Source organism: Mus musculus, chromosome 4, assembly GCF_000001635.26.
Source record: "Mus musculus strain C57BL/6J chromosome 4, GRCm38.p6 C57BL/6J".
NCBI lineage: Eukaryota > Metazoa > Chordata > Mammalia > Rodentia > Muridae > Mus > Mus musculus.
The window spans coordinates 148,896,805-148,910,613 of record NC_000070.6 but is presented as its reverse complement, the minus strand read 5'-3'; the positions used below and the strand labels follow the sequence as shown (position 1 = coordinate 148,910,613).

The 13,809-nt window shown below is 54.6% G+C and overlaps 1 protein-coding gene across 6 annotated transcripts in view; it reads right to left on the bottom strand.

Annotated features, from left to right (window-relative positions):
* Casz1 (castor zinc finger 1) overlaps nt 1–13,809 on the bottom strand; it is a 150,528-nt gene that overhangs the window by 44,280 nt on the left and 92,439 nt on the right. For 4 of the 6 annotated variants that reach the window (XM_006539158.2, NM_001159344.1, NM_027195.2 and 1 more), the window contains exon 4: nt 8,871–8,909. In XM_006539158.2, the coding sequence (XP_006539221.1) occupies nt 8,871–8,886 (16 nt within the window). In that variant the 5' untranslated portion in view covers nt 8,887–8,909. Of the gene's footprint in view, nt 1–8,870; nt 8,910–9,300; nt 9,942–13,809 lie in introns of those variants that run through there. The other 2 variants (XM_006539157.4, XM_006539160.4) reach the window with 2 other exon arrangements.

The following is a 13,809-nucleotide window of genomic DNA, read 5'->3' as shown; positions in this document are numbered from 1 at the left end:
CTTGCACAGGACATATTTAGCCACGGAGGTCCCTAGCCTCTCCAGGGCCCCGAGGGAGGACTGTATTGAGCAGCCTCCACTACAGCCTCCAATCAAGGTTGATCAACTGTCCTAGCTGATGTGGAACCTGGGAGTCATAGAATGTTGGTCTTTCTAGTCCTACGTAAGCTTGGGTAGGTGATGACCTTACACGGTCCACCATGTTGTTCTGAAGGGTGGATATTCTGCCCAAAGTCTGTGAGGCAGTGCTCCTGAAGTTCCTTCTTCTTGGTAAAACAGATGCCTTGGGGCCTTTTTTGTGTGCCTAAGAATAAGGCCCCAGCCTCTCCGCTGGAGTTTTTAAAAGCTGTTCCATATTACAGGCAGGTTCAACAGACACACGCAGAATGTGTCTTCTACCCAAGCAGACCATGGCGCATCCCAAGAGGATATGAGAAGTGAGGCCTGGCCTGGGGTGTAGACACTCCCGGATCTAGAGCTGGTGGGCCTGAGACCTCAGCTTTATCAGATGGACATGCCTCCTGGCCAGGCCGCCTGCTCTACGCCTGTCATTAATTTACTATTAGATGGGAAATTACTCCTCACCCAGGAATATAAGTTTTCATCTTATTTTAAGTTGCATTCTTAAAACAATTACCAGGGCATCTGGCGATGACTTCACCACACTACCCAGGCCCTGCAGGGGAGAAGGGCAGCCCTGAAGCTGCACAGGCTCCGCTCCAGGCCCTAAAGGAGCTGGAGGGACTCAGAGCCCCAGCCTCCGCTCTGACCCTGAGAGAGCAGTGGACACACTAGGAGAGGCTCCCTCCCGTGCCACCCGCCCCTGAACCCACCGGTGACAGTTGCTGAAAGCCTCAGCAGCTGGTGCTGCGGGAGCGTTTTCTATTTTTAATTGTTTGATCGGAATATTAACTCATCTAGGCCCGTTCCCAAAGCACAGTCCCAGCCAAAGGGTTTCCCCCATTTCCCACACCTCCTTTCTCCCCCTCTGCAGTCAGAATCAACGTTGAAATTAATAATCAGAGACACACAGGCCTCTGTGCATTTGCAAGAGATCAGAGTATAGAAGATTTAAAGAAAAAAAAAAGAAGAAGAAGAAGAAGAAGAAGGCAGCCTCCTCCATGATCCAGAGAGGCCTTAGGGCTGGTCCTGGCCTTCCCTGCTCTCTGAGCGTTGGCCCTCGGCTCCAGGGCAACAGTGGTTGCTCCGGCACACAAGCACAGCCACTCTGACACCATCCTTACACTTCCTGGCATTCCCCGCTGGCCAGCACAGCTCTTTGCCCTGGGTCCAGACCAGCTGGGCGAGAGGCTGGCTTTTGTTGTAGCTTTTCCGCATCCACTTAGAGAAAGGGAGCTCTTGGGTGAATTGGCGAGCAACTCTTCTATGGTTACCACAAGGACCGGGCCATCTACCAAGGGCAACGGTGTGGTACTTGAGCTTGGGCTAGGTAGGCCTCTGCCGAGTCTGCTGAGTACAAACCTGGCCCTGTCACTTTCATGGGAACCCCTTCTTAGGAAAGGTCTCCCACCTAGCCCAAGGGCTCCTGTCTGCCTGGCCCTCCTCTTTCCAATGCTCCCAGCCGTCCACTGTTCCGCTCTTCCTTTCAAGGTCACGGGGCCGTCCACACCAGGAATATTTACTCACCAGACTGGCCCTGTTAGCAGCACTCACCACAAATATGCTTTCTGATAAAGTTGGCAGAAAAAAAAAATTCTAGAGTTCAAAACAATGTCAGAAATTAGCCCCCACCCCCTTGGCCTTCCAGGGTGAGGTGGGGCCTGGAACAGGTCATGCGACTCTCTGGGGACATGCCTGGGGAACTTTGCTTACTTTCTCTCTTGCTTTGCTCCTGAAGCTTTACCTCCAACATACAGCCCATGGCCCGGGCATTGAGGCCTGGGGACTAAGCTGAATACTGGGTTTTGAGGAAAAGTCTTCCCGCAACCTTCGGAGCACAAGGCCAGGCCAGGCAGCCTCTACCTTGGCTGCTCCCTGGGCCGTCTCACCTCACTGAGCCCCCTCCCCCCATCCCGTCCTCTCTCTGTGCACATGGGCTTTAATGTTTTTATTACCTGTTTGACTCGCTGCCTTATTGCTTCTCCCCTTAATGGGGCCGTAACCGTGGAAACGAGGAATAAACGGCCACCAGAAAATGAGATGATTAAACAGGTCACCCTGGCAAAACAAACTCGGCTAAGGAACCTCTGGGGGTGGGGAGGGGAGGCTACCCCTCCCCCATCTAGAGCCGGAAGGCACAGGACCAGAGCTGTCCATAGGCCCAGATCCCTAAAAGGACTGGGGCAGATGCAGTAGGGTGCCCCCTACTGGTCAGCAAAAATACCCAGTCAATCCTCAATGAACCAGACCTTCCAGCTTGCTCTAGCTTTGGGCTCTCAGGCAGCAGGGAGAGAGGCACCTGTCAGAGGGAAACGAAGGCTGAGACCATGAAGTCTGGAAATACAGAGTTCCAGTAGCCTCTAACTGAAGTGGGGATCCCTGTCCCAGGAGGCTCAGCCTGGCTCCTCCAGTCTCCTGTCCTCATGTAGCAAGTTCCCTCCCAGGGGTCCCCTTAATTCAAGGACAGAGTCCTATAAGAAAAGATCAACTCTGGAATGTACGCTGTGGGAATCCCTGGAGTCTAGAGAAACACAAAGTATGTGGCTCTCTTCCGCTGTTTCCTCCAAAGCCAAGGGCTACCCTGGCCTCAACCCAGGCCACACACAAGACAGGCTTTAGGAAGGGGTCTCTTTAGCCAAGCACGTAGGCCTCTGGCAGGGCCTGTGGGACTGGAAAGTAAGCCTGGGAGGTGGTGTTAACCATGGTTCCTCTACTAAGGCCCAAACATAAGACAGAGCTTGTAAGCTTTGGTAGTCTGGGCTGGTCCCTCATTCTAGCCTACCTGCTATACTAGTCAGCCCACGGAGGGTTCTTAGCCTAGAGAACAGACATCCTGGACTGAAGCCTGCTTGTCAGGACAGGAAATGGGATAGATGGACCACAGAGAAAGGAGAGGAAGAGCCCACACTACTGTGGCTACTGCTCTCTTGTTTCCTTGGACAGCAGCGTGACCTTATTATACACTGGGCCCACACTGTCCCATGCCATTGTCATGGGTAGTGGCAGCTGTCTCACTGTCCCCCCTTTGCCCCTCACACCATCCACGACTCCAACCAGTTCCTTCCTGTAAAGGAGGCTCTAGAAGCTCTTGAGGAGCGAAACCCCAGATCCTAAGGGAGGCAGACAACATTTCCTGCCTTCCTCCTTCTGCCCCACTCAGAAGCCCCGAAGGCACTTGGGGAAGAGGAACCTCCATCAGTCAATTACATCAGCACTTATGGTGGGAAGGCATGGGCTCCAGCCCCATACCAAACACTGGGAGGAGATGTCAACACGGCAGCTAATGGTCACAGCTAATGGTCAGCATTAAGAGCTATAGCGGCAGGAGAAAACGAGGTCCCCAGCCTTGGCCTCCTGGGGACCGAGGCACATAAACACGAATGCCGTCCTGGCACACCGTGGGTATAACCAGCTTCTCAGAGCAGCAGGCCCCAGCCAGCCTCTTATCTCTTATCTCTTTCCAGGGCCAACTGGGTATGAGGCTGGCAAGGGGCGTGGGGAAGAAGGTGAGTAGGAAGGACCTGCCCACCAGAGCCAGGTGGCTTGGCAAAAAGACAGAAAAATGTGGTTGCGCAGTGGAGAGTAACCGCTCTCAGAGTGGCAGGGAGAGGCCTGGGAGAAGTCTAGAAAACTTGGATGGTAGGAGTATGTCCCCATGTCCCCAGAACCACTCTTTCATGAACGGCCTGGTCCTCACCTCCAGCATCTCTTGTTATAAGAAGACAGCATCTCTCTTATACTATGCTTGTCTGCAAACGGGGGAACTGGACAACCCGACTCTGCAAAGTGCCTCAGGACTCCCCGAACTGCGGCTTCGCCGCCCTCCAGGGGGGCTCTTCCCTGACAAGGACATGTCTGAGAGCCTAAGGTGTAAAGTACAGTCAGCCAGACAGGTACACACACCAGACCACCAGCCTACACACAGTGAGGCGGTCTAGCCAAACTGATTCTCCTCCACACCCCATGGCCGCTGGCCCACAGCCCCTTTCCAGTCTTGCTAGGCCAGGGCCTGACCATCTCGACACCTGCTGCTTGCCTTGGGGACCCAGTTCTGGTAATGACTTTGGAGCCACTTCCTTCCCTCTCTGATCATGAGGACCAGGAGAAGGGAAGGCAGGAAAGAGGAGGAGAAGGGGAAGGAAGGAGAGACATCGGTGGTTGATCAAGATTTTAAAACAAGCGTAGGACGGCCGAACCTTGGGGCCTGGGGTTGGTAATGAGTTGAAGACCTGATTCTCTGAGAAGGGAATCTAGTCTAAGGTGAGCTGATGGAGGGATCGAGATGTACCATTGACCTAGCAGGGTCCAGAAACAATAGTCTAGCAGTCCACCCCATTCACTGCCTGGGAAAAAGGGCAGGGACTTGAGCCAGGGGCAGCAGCTTTAATGAGGACATGCTGCTGTAGTGACTCAGCCCTGCAAAGGTGCCTCTATTTATTTTATTTTCCATCATAAAAACTCAAGCTGCAACTCAGCCAGATTCCCTGGCTGTGGGGGTGGGGAATGTCGGCGGTGCCAGGGAAGCAGGGAGAAAAGTCTAACTGATGCCCCCGCCCCACCCCCATACCTAGCCCATGCCTCTCTTAAGAGGGTGTGGGTTCCCTTCTCTGGTCTCTACCAGGGAAGAGGGTCTTAGGAAGCCTTGTAGACCTGCTTCTGCTGCCTCTACCTGTCTCTGTAGAATGACCACGATGGACCTATTATCCTACACTCACAGCCCTGAGCTGCTGGTGTCTCAAATGCTCTCTACAAAGAAGGGACCAATGATATGATTCTTGCTTTACCCATGTGACTCTTCCCTGGATGCCTGCCCCACTGAGCAAAATCAAGTTGGTAGTCAAAGACCTTAAAGGTCATCTGATGCTCAGGCCCCTCCCTGTGTCACTGCTGGGTACACAGCCAGCCTGTCTGAATGGTACCAGGAAATACACCACTTCCAAGACAACCCATGCTGTCCTTGGCGCTCATGGCTCCTTCCTGCCAAGATGGCACCAGAACACCCGCCCCCCTGCAGACTAGCGAAACCGGTGCCCAGCCTGGCCCTCGCTTAGACTGGTTGAGTGGGTGTACCTAGCCAAGTACAGTCTGGAGGAAGGAAAATCGAGGGCGATCTGCTTTACCCAACCCAACATGAAATCCTTCCAAAGTGGCACAAGACCATTCCCATTCCCTGGTGCATGTTGGGTAAAGTGTACCCAGAGCTATGAGGCCTCAGAGTCGCTTCCACTTTGGGCAATACCTGGCTCTGAACCTTTGGCGCCCAGAGGTCCTGTATGTCGATACTCTGGCTGCAGGGGCTGAGTGTGGAGAGCCAAGTTCTTTGCTCCTTGGGGGAAAGACAAAACTAGGGGGAGTCTGTCGCCATTCTCCTTCTGGCCTTAGTCTGTTTCCTGGCCTGCTAGCTCTCTCGGCCTCATCGTCCCTGAACCCCTATCCCTGAAGACTCCATGACATGGGAGGAGAGGGTCTGCCTGAGAGGAAGGGTCCTTGCCTGCAGTCCCAGTAGGACAGACAGTTTTGGCTCAGTCACTCCTGCCAGTGACTTGTCTGAATGACAGGGCTGAAACTGGAATGCTTTAGTGGGTACTGCGGCCCCTCACCAGCTAGCTCCTCCTGGGTTCCATGGCTGTCCCTTTGAGCCTGCTCTCTTGCCTATTTGACCCATTACCCAGAGCAGCCTACCTTGGGTCCTCTGCAGGACAGCTCTTCCCCTTCTCAAGAGGGGCATTAGAAATAGATCCCAGATGATCAAGGACAAGCGTTGTCAGATAGCCACTGCTCTTGCATAGCCATTTCTTACCCAGGCGCCGGTGTGTTCAGGCCCAGAAATCAGCCTGGGGTGGGGGTGGGGGCTAGTCCTAGGGAGCTTCCCAAGTACAGGATGGATCTACCTGTGTCTGAAAGCTTCCTCCCTGCTCCCCTCACCCTCTCTATACCCTCCCCCTGGGAAATCACTCTAAAAGGGCCTAATGGAACCATGTCCTCCTCTCTTCCTCTCTCCTCCCTCCCTCTCCCTCTCTCTCTCTCTCTTTCCCTTTTTTTTTTTATTAGCATTTGTGGAATTTATTCCCAAACTCTCCTAATCTTCCGTACACAACCATTTGATTTGCATAACCCAACCCCCTCTCATAAAAACTGGCTGCTAGTTTAATTAAAAAATGTAAATTTGCTGTCATCTCGGGGCCTGGTGAATTAGGACGACATCGGCATTTTTTATTGCTAAAGACGTCCAGATTGATCCAGCCCTTGGCTGAACTATGGTGGGGGAAAAGAGGTCCACATGGCCCCTGAGGGTCTTCAGATACTTCTGTCCCTCCTGAGAAACCTCAGCCCTCCCCAGCCACTGAATTACTCATGGCCAGGGCGCTTCAGGACCTAGACATGTCCAAGGGTGGAGGGGACAGTTAAGCCATCATCCAGGACTTGTTGGAGGTCTCTGGTACTGACAACTCTTTGACCGGCTTACTCTCTGCTGAGGCCCTTAGCTGGAGCTACCAGGGCTGCTCCCAGAGGATGGGAGCTAGGCACTGCACTGCACCAGCAATGAGCCCTGGCATGTCCCTGTGCATCAGGGAGGTCAAGGGAGATCAAGGGAGATGTTCTCAGCTCCTGAAGATGAGAACACAGCTGCCCCAGAGATGGACTCAGGGAAAACAGATCAGCCCGAGTCCTGGTCTGCTTCCCTTTTTTTGCGAAGTGAGGGAAAGTGCTTTTCTTCTGAAGTTCTGAGATTAGGTGAAACTCCCAAGATCAGAGAAGAAACAGGAGGTATCACCAGACAACTCCTCCAGGAAGCTGAACTTTGATACCGTGGACCTTCCTCCCTCTCTGTGTGGCCAGAGTCCAGACTTGGGTCCCACTGGGAGTGCCCTGCTCCAGCTGACTTCCTGGCCCTTCTGGCTTCTAGGAAAAGTTTCCAGAGCCTGTCCCTGGAGTGTGAAGAGCAGCAAGTCTCCCCAGAGCCCTTAAGGTGCCACAGGAGGCTCTGTCACTTGCCTCCTGCCCTGCCATCATGACATTCCCCAGAAGGGATATGGAACCCTGCCTCCTAGGAGAGGCTGGGCATGGCAGGATGGGAGCCAGCTCCAGTTGGCACTTAGGTCAGAAGGAAGAGAGCAGGGCCCGCCTTCCAGCTGAGTAATACCTCAGTCCCTTGTGCTGGCCCATTGGTAGGCTCTCCTGTGCCAGGTAGTGGGTGGTGCCAAACACTGGGCCTGTCCCTGAGTTCTGCTTCTTGGCTGGGATGGGTGGGGGCCCCATTTCTGAAGAAAGGGGGGCGGGTCCTGAAAGGGTGGTGTAGAGACACCTGATTCGAGGTGGAGGCGGGCTGGTTCTCGGCGGGGTGGAGGCCAGGGAGGGGCAGGGTGGCAGCAATGGCTTCAAGACACCTTTCTAAATATGCCCAGCAGGGGGCGTTGTACCCTTCCTGGGCACAGATGTCCCCAGGACCTCCAACTACATCCCATTAGCCAAGTGCACACCTGTCCCCTACAGTCCAACCACTCTGTGAAGGTTCCCCACCCCCACAACACACATTCCTGATTGTCCTCTCCTGCCTCCTGCTCCCTCTGCCTCAGAGAGGCAGCTGTCACTGTATGGGTCCCATGGGAGTATGAGCGAACTTTGACAAGTCTAAAAACAACCCTAAAAACCACTTAATGCCACTACCTTTCCTTCCTCAAATGAAACAGTGGGGGTCAGGGGTCACCTCTGAAGAATTACCAACTGAATTTTCTCTTAAGATACTAAAGAAGAGCACTGATTTTGACAGCCTGGGGTGTGAGAGTCCTGGCCCAAAGTTAGTTGTGATAGAGGAGGCTGGGGGAAGACCACAGAACTAAGCCAAGCCGTGCTGGACTCAGGTTGTAGGCTCAGGTGCAAGGAGAACTATCGAACAAGAGTAAATCAAAACTAGAAAGAAGCAAAGTCACAGGCTAAACTCTGCCCAGGCCAGGGAACACTCACTAGCTGGAGCCAGACCCTAGCTAGCCCCATGCCAGGCTCCCCAGACCTAGATATCTAAATGTAGTCTTTGGTTTGGCCTACTGTCGCCTCCCAAAGTAGGTGCTAAAAGGGGGCTGAGAGAAAGAAAGAGCGAGAGAGAGTCCTGGGCCCCTTACTTTGAACTGATAACAGCCACCTCAGCCCACAGCTTCTCAAGTGAAAAACACTCATTAGCCGTAATAAGCAGCTTGATCATCCGACACAGCCTTGTCCCAAATAAATTAAATTCCTTTACCTTGAGACAGTCGCCCCGAAACCAGACTAACCACCTTTCCCAACAGGACGCTGCTTTCAAAAACTAAACCACCCCCCACTAAAAAAATAAAAACACACACCCCATAAGCCACACCACACCACACACACACACACACACACACACACAGACATCTTTGCAAAGGGAAAAGTGTGTCTAAAAAACACAAGAGAAAAAACACGCAGAACAAAATCCCCCACAAAAAACCCCTAAATCCTCCACTCTCTCTCTCTCTCTGGGTGCCCCCAGCTCCCTGTCCCCTCAGTTCTTTCATAATGACAAGCATCAAATTAGTCACAGTCACTATGCGAATGACAAATAACAATGTCACCATCCAGAAAACAGGGCTAGCAGGGACTATGGGCACAGACCCCTGGCGCCTGTCCGGTACCCTCGGCTCAGCTGCTAGCTCATTGGGCTAAAAATACTAACTTCCGTCAAAGAACCGAAAGAAAAGTGAAAGAGCCTCCCCGTGGGTTCCCACCGCGCGTACCTGTTCCAAGATCCATTCTCCGCTCCTTGGTCCCAAACTCTTCGAGAAACGCCATGAAAAGAAGAGAGAAGAATGTTTAGTATCTCGCGGGCCCCTGTCCCCGCCCGCCCGGCCGCTGTCCCTCACCGCCCGGCCGAGCGCATCCCGGGCTGGGGGACGCGCGCCGGGCCGGGCAGGGCCGGGCCGGGTCCGGAGGGCGGCGGCGGGGAAAGTTTGCTCCGCGCCTCACGCTCGCTCTCACGCTCCGGCCCGCACGCTCCCAGCAGCTCCGAGTTCCACCAACTAAAACAGAAACTGCCCGTGGCTGTCGCTCGGCTGGGGATCGGGCCCGCCAGGCCGAGGGCCCCCCACCCCCACATCCCATCCCGAGCGCGCAGGGGTCGCCGCTCCGGCCCGGCCCGGCCCTCCCCCGCCCGCTGCCGGTACTCACCATAGTCGGAGAGTCGAAAGCCGAATTCACTTAAATAATCAACTTTCATAATACTTAATTAATGCCTAATTGCAACTGATTACTCCCCGAATAACAAGTTGTTTTAAAATCCTGATGTCATTGCTCCTGACGGTAACACTCAGGGTAACAGTTTGGCAGGAGGGAGCGGGGCGGGCGGGAGCGGCCGGGCGCTGCCAGGCGCCGAGGTGATTGGCAGGGTGGCCATGGCACCGCCCCTCGCCGGGAGCGCGCGCGGCTCCGGCAGGTGAAAGATCAGACTCGCCCGCGCGCGCTCACGCGCGCGCCTCGCAGTGGTGCGAAGGTGAATGGGCGGGCGCGCGCCCGCGCTCCCAGCGCACAGGCTGGGGCGGGCGGGCTGAGGAGGGCGGGCGGCGACTTCTCCCAAAGCTCAGGGAGGAGAGGGAGGCGGGGCCGGCGCTCGCGGGGTCGCGTGCGAGGGAGGGAGAGGCTGGTGTGCCTGTGAGGTGTGTGTGCTCGCTCGTGTGGAGGAGTCGTGCGCCCGCCCGAGCGAGGCGAGGAGCCGGCACCCGCGCACAGGCGCCAACTCCCGCCGCGGGCGGGCGGGCGGGCGCGCGCGCACCGTCCGGCTCCCCTCGGCCGCTCGGGGCCGTCGGCCACCCTGAGCGCGCCCGCGTAAACTTTTCCGCGCGGGAGCGAGCGCAGGTGCGAGACTTTTTGCGGCACGCGCGCGCGCGCGCGCTCCTGCCGTTCCCTTCCGAGGTGCCCTTGGGCTGCGGGTGGGGCGGGTGTGGAAGGGGTTGTGTTTCCCTTGCTCACCCCACTTCCCTCATTTTGTTGTGGCTATTGGAGTTCGAAGAAGAAAGGAGTCGCGGGCGGCGCGGCTGGGTGTGCCGGAGAAACTCGCACGTCAGCCTCGCGAGCTCCCCTTCCACTCCCCCTGCGCGCACTCCCGCGCGCTGGCCACCGCACTCCCGCAGACCGCACGGTCTCAAGTTTCCACCGCTTCGCTTTGCTCTTGACCTAAAAATGGCCCCGGAGTCCCTCCACATCAGGTCACACATGTTACAGTCCCCAGGCCTTTCTCCTCCCCACCCCTCCTCTTCTTCCCTCACAGTCTCTAGGCAGTCTCCTCAGTAGATTCACTTGGGCTTCCTTTCCATCCCTGAACACAGGCACCCCTCAAGCAAGTTGGCCAGCGTCCTGACACCTGTTCCCTGGGGACCACACCCTGCCCACTCTGGTGTCTCTTAGGGCTGGACCAAGCACTTGTCTTTCTTGACTTTCCCTTTCTCCCTGGGTTTGTAAGTCTCTCAGCCAAGCCCTCCTTTCCATACAACCCCAAATGGCCCATGCTATAGCCTCAGGTATTCAAAACTTTCTGGCTTGGAAGAGCTCAAGGGAAGTTTCCTCAGTAGGCTTGCTATCCCAACGCCTGTTTCCACCATGCTCAGCTTCCTGTCCCTCAGTGGCCCATTCGGCTGTCTACCTCACCGGTGCTACCGTCCTCTCTCCTGCTGAAGGATGGGCCACACAGACTTCCAACGAGGAGAGGAGAATGGGCTTAGGCTCTCCCTGGTCCGGGCAGCATTCAGCAAAATGGCGCTGCCCTATTTTTGCAATATTTCTATTTTGCAAAGGGAGGGGCCCAAGGAGGCCTTAAGGCAAAGATGTCAAGGGAGTTAATAATCTACTCTTTCTCCTACTTTCCCCTTATTTTTTCTTCTTTTTGTCTCACCGTTTTTTGTTTGTTTGTTTGTTTGTTTGTTTTAAACGGCTCCATGAAGAATCCGGCATCCCTCTCTTGTTTCGCCACCCTCTCTGTTGCCTCCTTGGGGACCTCGGTCTAGGTTGTCACACACCCTCCCTCCATGTTTCAGATCCATCCCCATCCTTAGGTGCAAAGACCTAACTTTGCCAGGAGTCCCCTGGCCCTAAAGCCCCTGAGTAAGGAAACAGGGTCCCTTAAATCAAGCCACATGCTCCCCAACATGGGCCCAGGGAAGCCAGATAGAGAGAGCCATCAGCCAAGCTTCCCCATGGGATCTCTGTGTCCAGGACTGCCCTGGGCACCCTCTGTGGGTGCTGCTGCTCATCCCCCCTAAAAAAACCCAACAATGATTCTGCCCCTCCCCCTTGTAGCTCCAGCTTGTAACAACAGGCACTTAGTCCCACACCCCAGCCTGGTGTGGGCCACCAGGTAAAGAAGGAAGCCTGGCATCAGAAATGGAGGCTGGTGAAGATATCTGCACGGACAAGGAGCTCCCTGCACAGGGGACCTGCAAAGTCTCTGGTTGGTTCTGAATGTCCTGGTTTTCAGCTGATGATAATCAGGGCTGACCCCTAGGAAGGCCTGGATAAACAGGGAAACACCTCTCCTTTCTAGTTACCTAGGTAAGAACAATAACTTTGGAGCCTCTGAAGGGCAAAGGCTGGCAAGGCATGGCTCACAGGGCAGGGCCAAGAGAAGGCCATAGATCAGGGCCAGCAAGAGGGGCTGCCACATATGACCCATAGTGGGAGAGCCCCAGGCTGTCCAGAAAGCACCCTCTATTCTGAGGCAGTGGGTCACAATCAGCCACCACAGGTGGAGTAGGCTGGACCCAAGAGTAAGGAGCCACTTGTGGCAGAAGAGAAGAGATTCGTGAAGTAAGAAACTGAGGCCAACTTGGCATCCTAGGATTTCAGGACAGGGCCAAAGGCTGAAGCATCAAGGTTGTGTGGGCCACGGGTCAAAGGCTGTGTGTTAAGCGCCTCCAGATCTCTGCTGCTCTCTGTCTCTAAGCGTGTGCTCACACCGATGGGAGAAGCCTAGAGGTCTGGTGTCTTAGGGCTGTGTCTCTCCTAGTCCTTCCTTATGACTCTGATGTGATGACAACTCTGAGAACCTGAACTCAGCCATCATGAGAACATTTCATGATTTCCACTGGTCTCAAGGGCCTGGGGCTCAGAGCTTCCAGGTCTTTTAGGACACCCCACCCCATGCAGAACGGAAACCTCTTTAGCAACTTCATACAGTCAGGTGGGTCATGCCAGCCCCCACTCTCCCCGGCCAGGTTGCCATGTTGGCTCTCATCCTCTTTCATCCTGTGTCCTGTGCCCACTCGCCCACCCTCCCTCCCTCTCTCCCTCCCTCTCGAGCCTGCGGCCTTCTCACTCGCCAGCCTGTTTACACACCAGGTATCTCGTGCTTTATCTGCTCTCATTTTGAATTTGTAACTTTCACATAAACTTGAACAAGGCTCCTTTTGTTCTTGCACCCCACCCCAGGATCCCAATAAACTGGTTCCCTCTCAGGCGACTGGGCCAGGGCACAGCAGCCTTGGCCAGAGGTCTGTGTGTGCATGTGAACAAGCGTGTTCGCACCTGTGAGGGCGTCCCTGGATCTGAGGGTGCTCCGCAGGGATGGAGCGAGAGTATCAGGGGGAAACAGGGAGACAACTGAATGTGGACAGGAAGCATGGGGGGCGTGCGGCAGCGGGGGGTGGGGGGGAGCAGACACAGAAGGCCTGGGCCTCAGCTGGGACAGGGCTCAGCCAGCAGGTAGCAGAGAATGTGTAGGCCCTGGACAGGTGGGTGTTGGGCCAGGGAGGAAACAAAGGGGAGGATGGAGCTCCCAGTCTAGTGGGTGGCAAGGCGAGATACCGAGGCCACACTAAGTGTAAGGCAGACACAAGGATCACATTATGGCAGGGTAGGGGCTGGCACAGCCGCACGCTCGGCCCGTAATCCTGTTAGCCAGCAATCTCCATTCCGAAAGAGCTTCATTTCTTTGTGAATATTTGTAAACTAGATATCTAATGGAAAATTATAGGAAAATTATAGTGAAATTCATGACGGAGAAATCCGATTATCCCTAATTCAATTATGCCATCTTAGCCCACACAGCACATTTCCCATTTTTTTCCCATAAATACCGATGCCAGGGGTCCCGGTAATCAAATAAAATTGAAAATCATCTTCCCATTAAATTCAATTAGCCGCAATTTCTAAAGCCTATCAGAGATTTTAATTACTAAATTATAAAATTCTCCAATGCTAAATTGAAACCAAAAAAATTGCACATCCTTATATTTCAGAGAAAAAAAAGGGACCAGCAAAATCCTTCAAAAATGTTCTATTCTGTCCAAGTCCACAGCATCTCCCTACCTGGAGGGACCTTGTGACTCCTGCTCCCTCTCTGCTTGGTGGGAATGCAGCCTGGGGGGCCCCCAGGGGAGCACCCTTTAGGGGAGGGGCCCAGACATAGCCACTAACAGAGGAGCAAACCACACCCCTACGCCCAGCTAGGACAGCAGGTAGCCATCTTCACTGTCCTGGCAGGCTTGGCTCCTGAGAGGTCTTCAGCTCCATCACTCACAGTGAGGCCTCTAATTTTCAATGCTACTTTCTTGGTCAGTGAGCTGGGCCATAGCTAGTGGGGTTCAGGGAACAGACAGCTTCATTTAAGCATGGCTCTCGGAACCACTCCAGTGGTCCCCCTGATGGATGAGGCTGGGTCAAAGATGGGAACAGAACAGATATAGCACA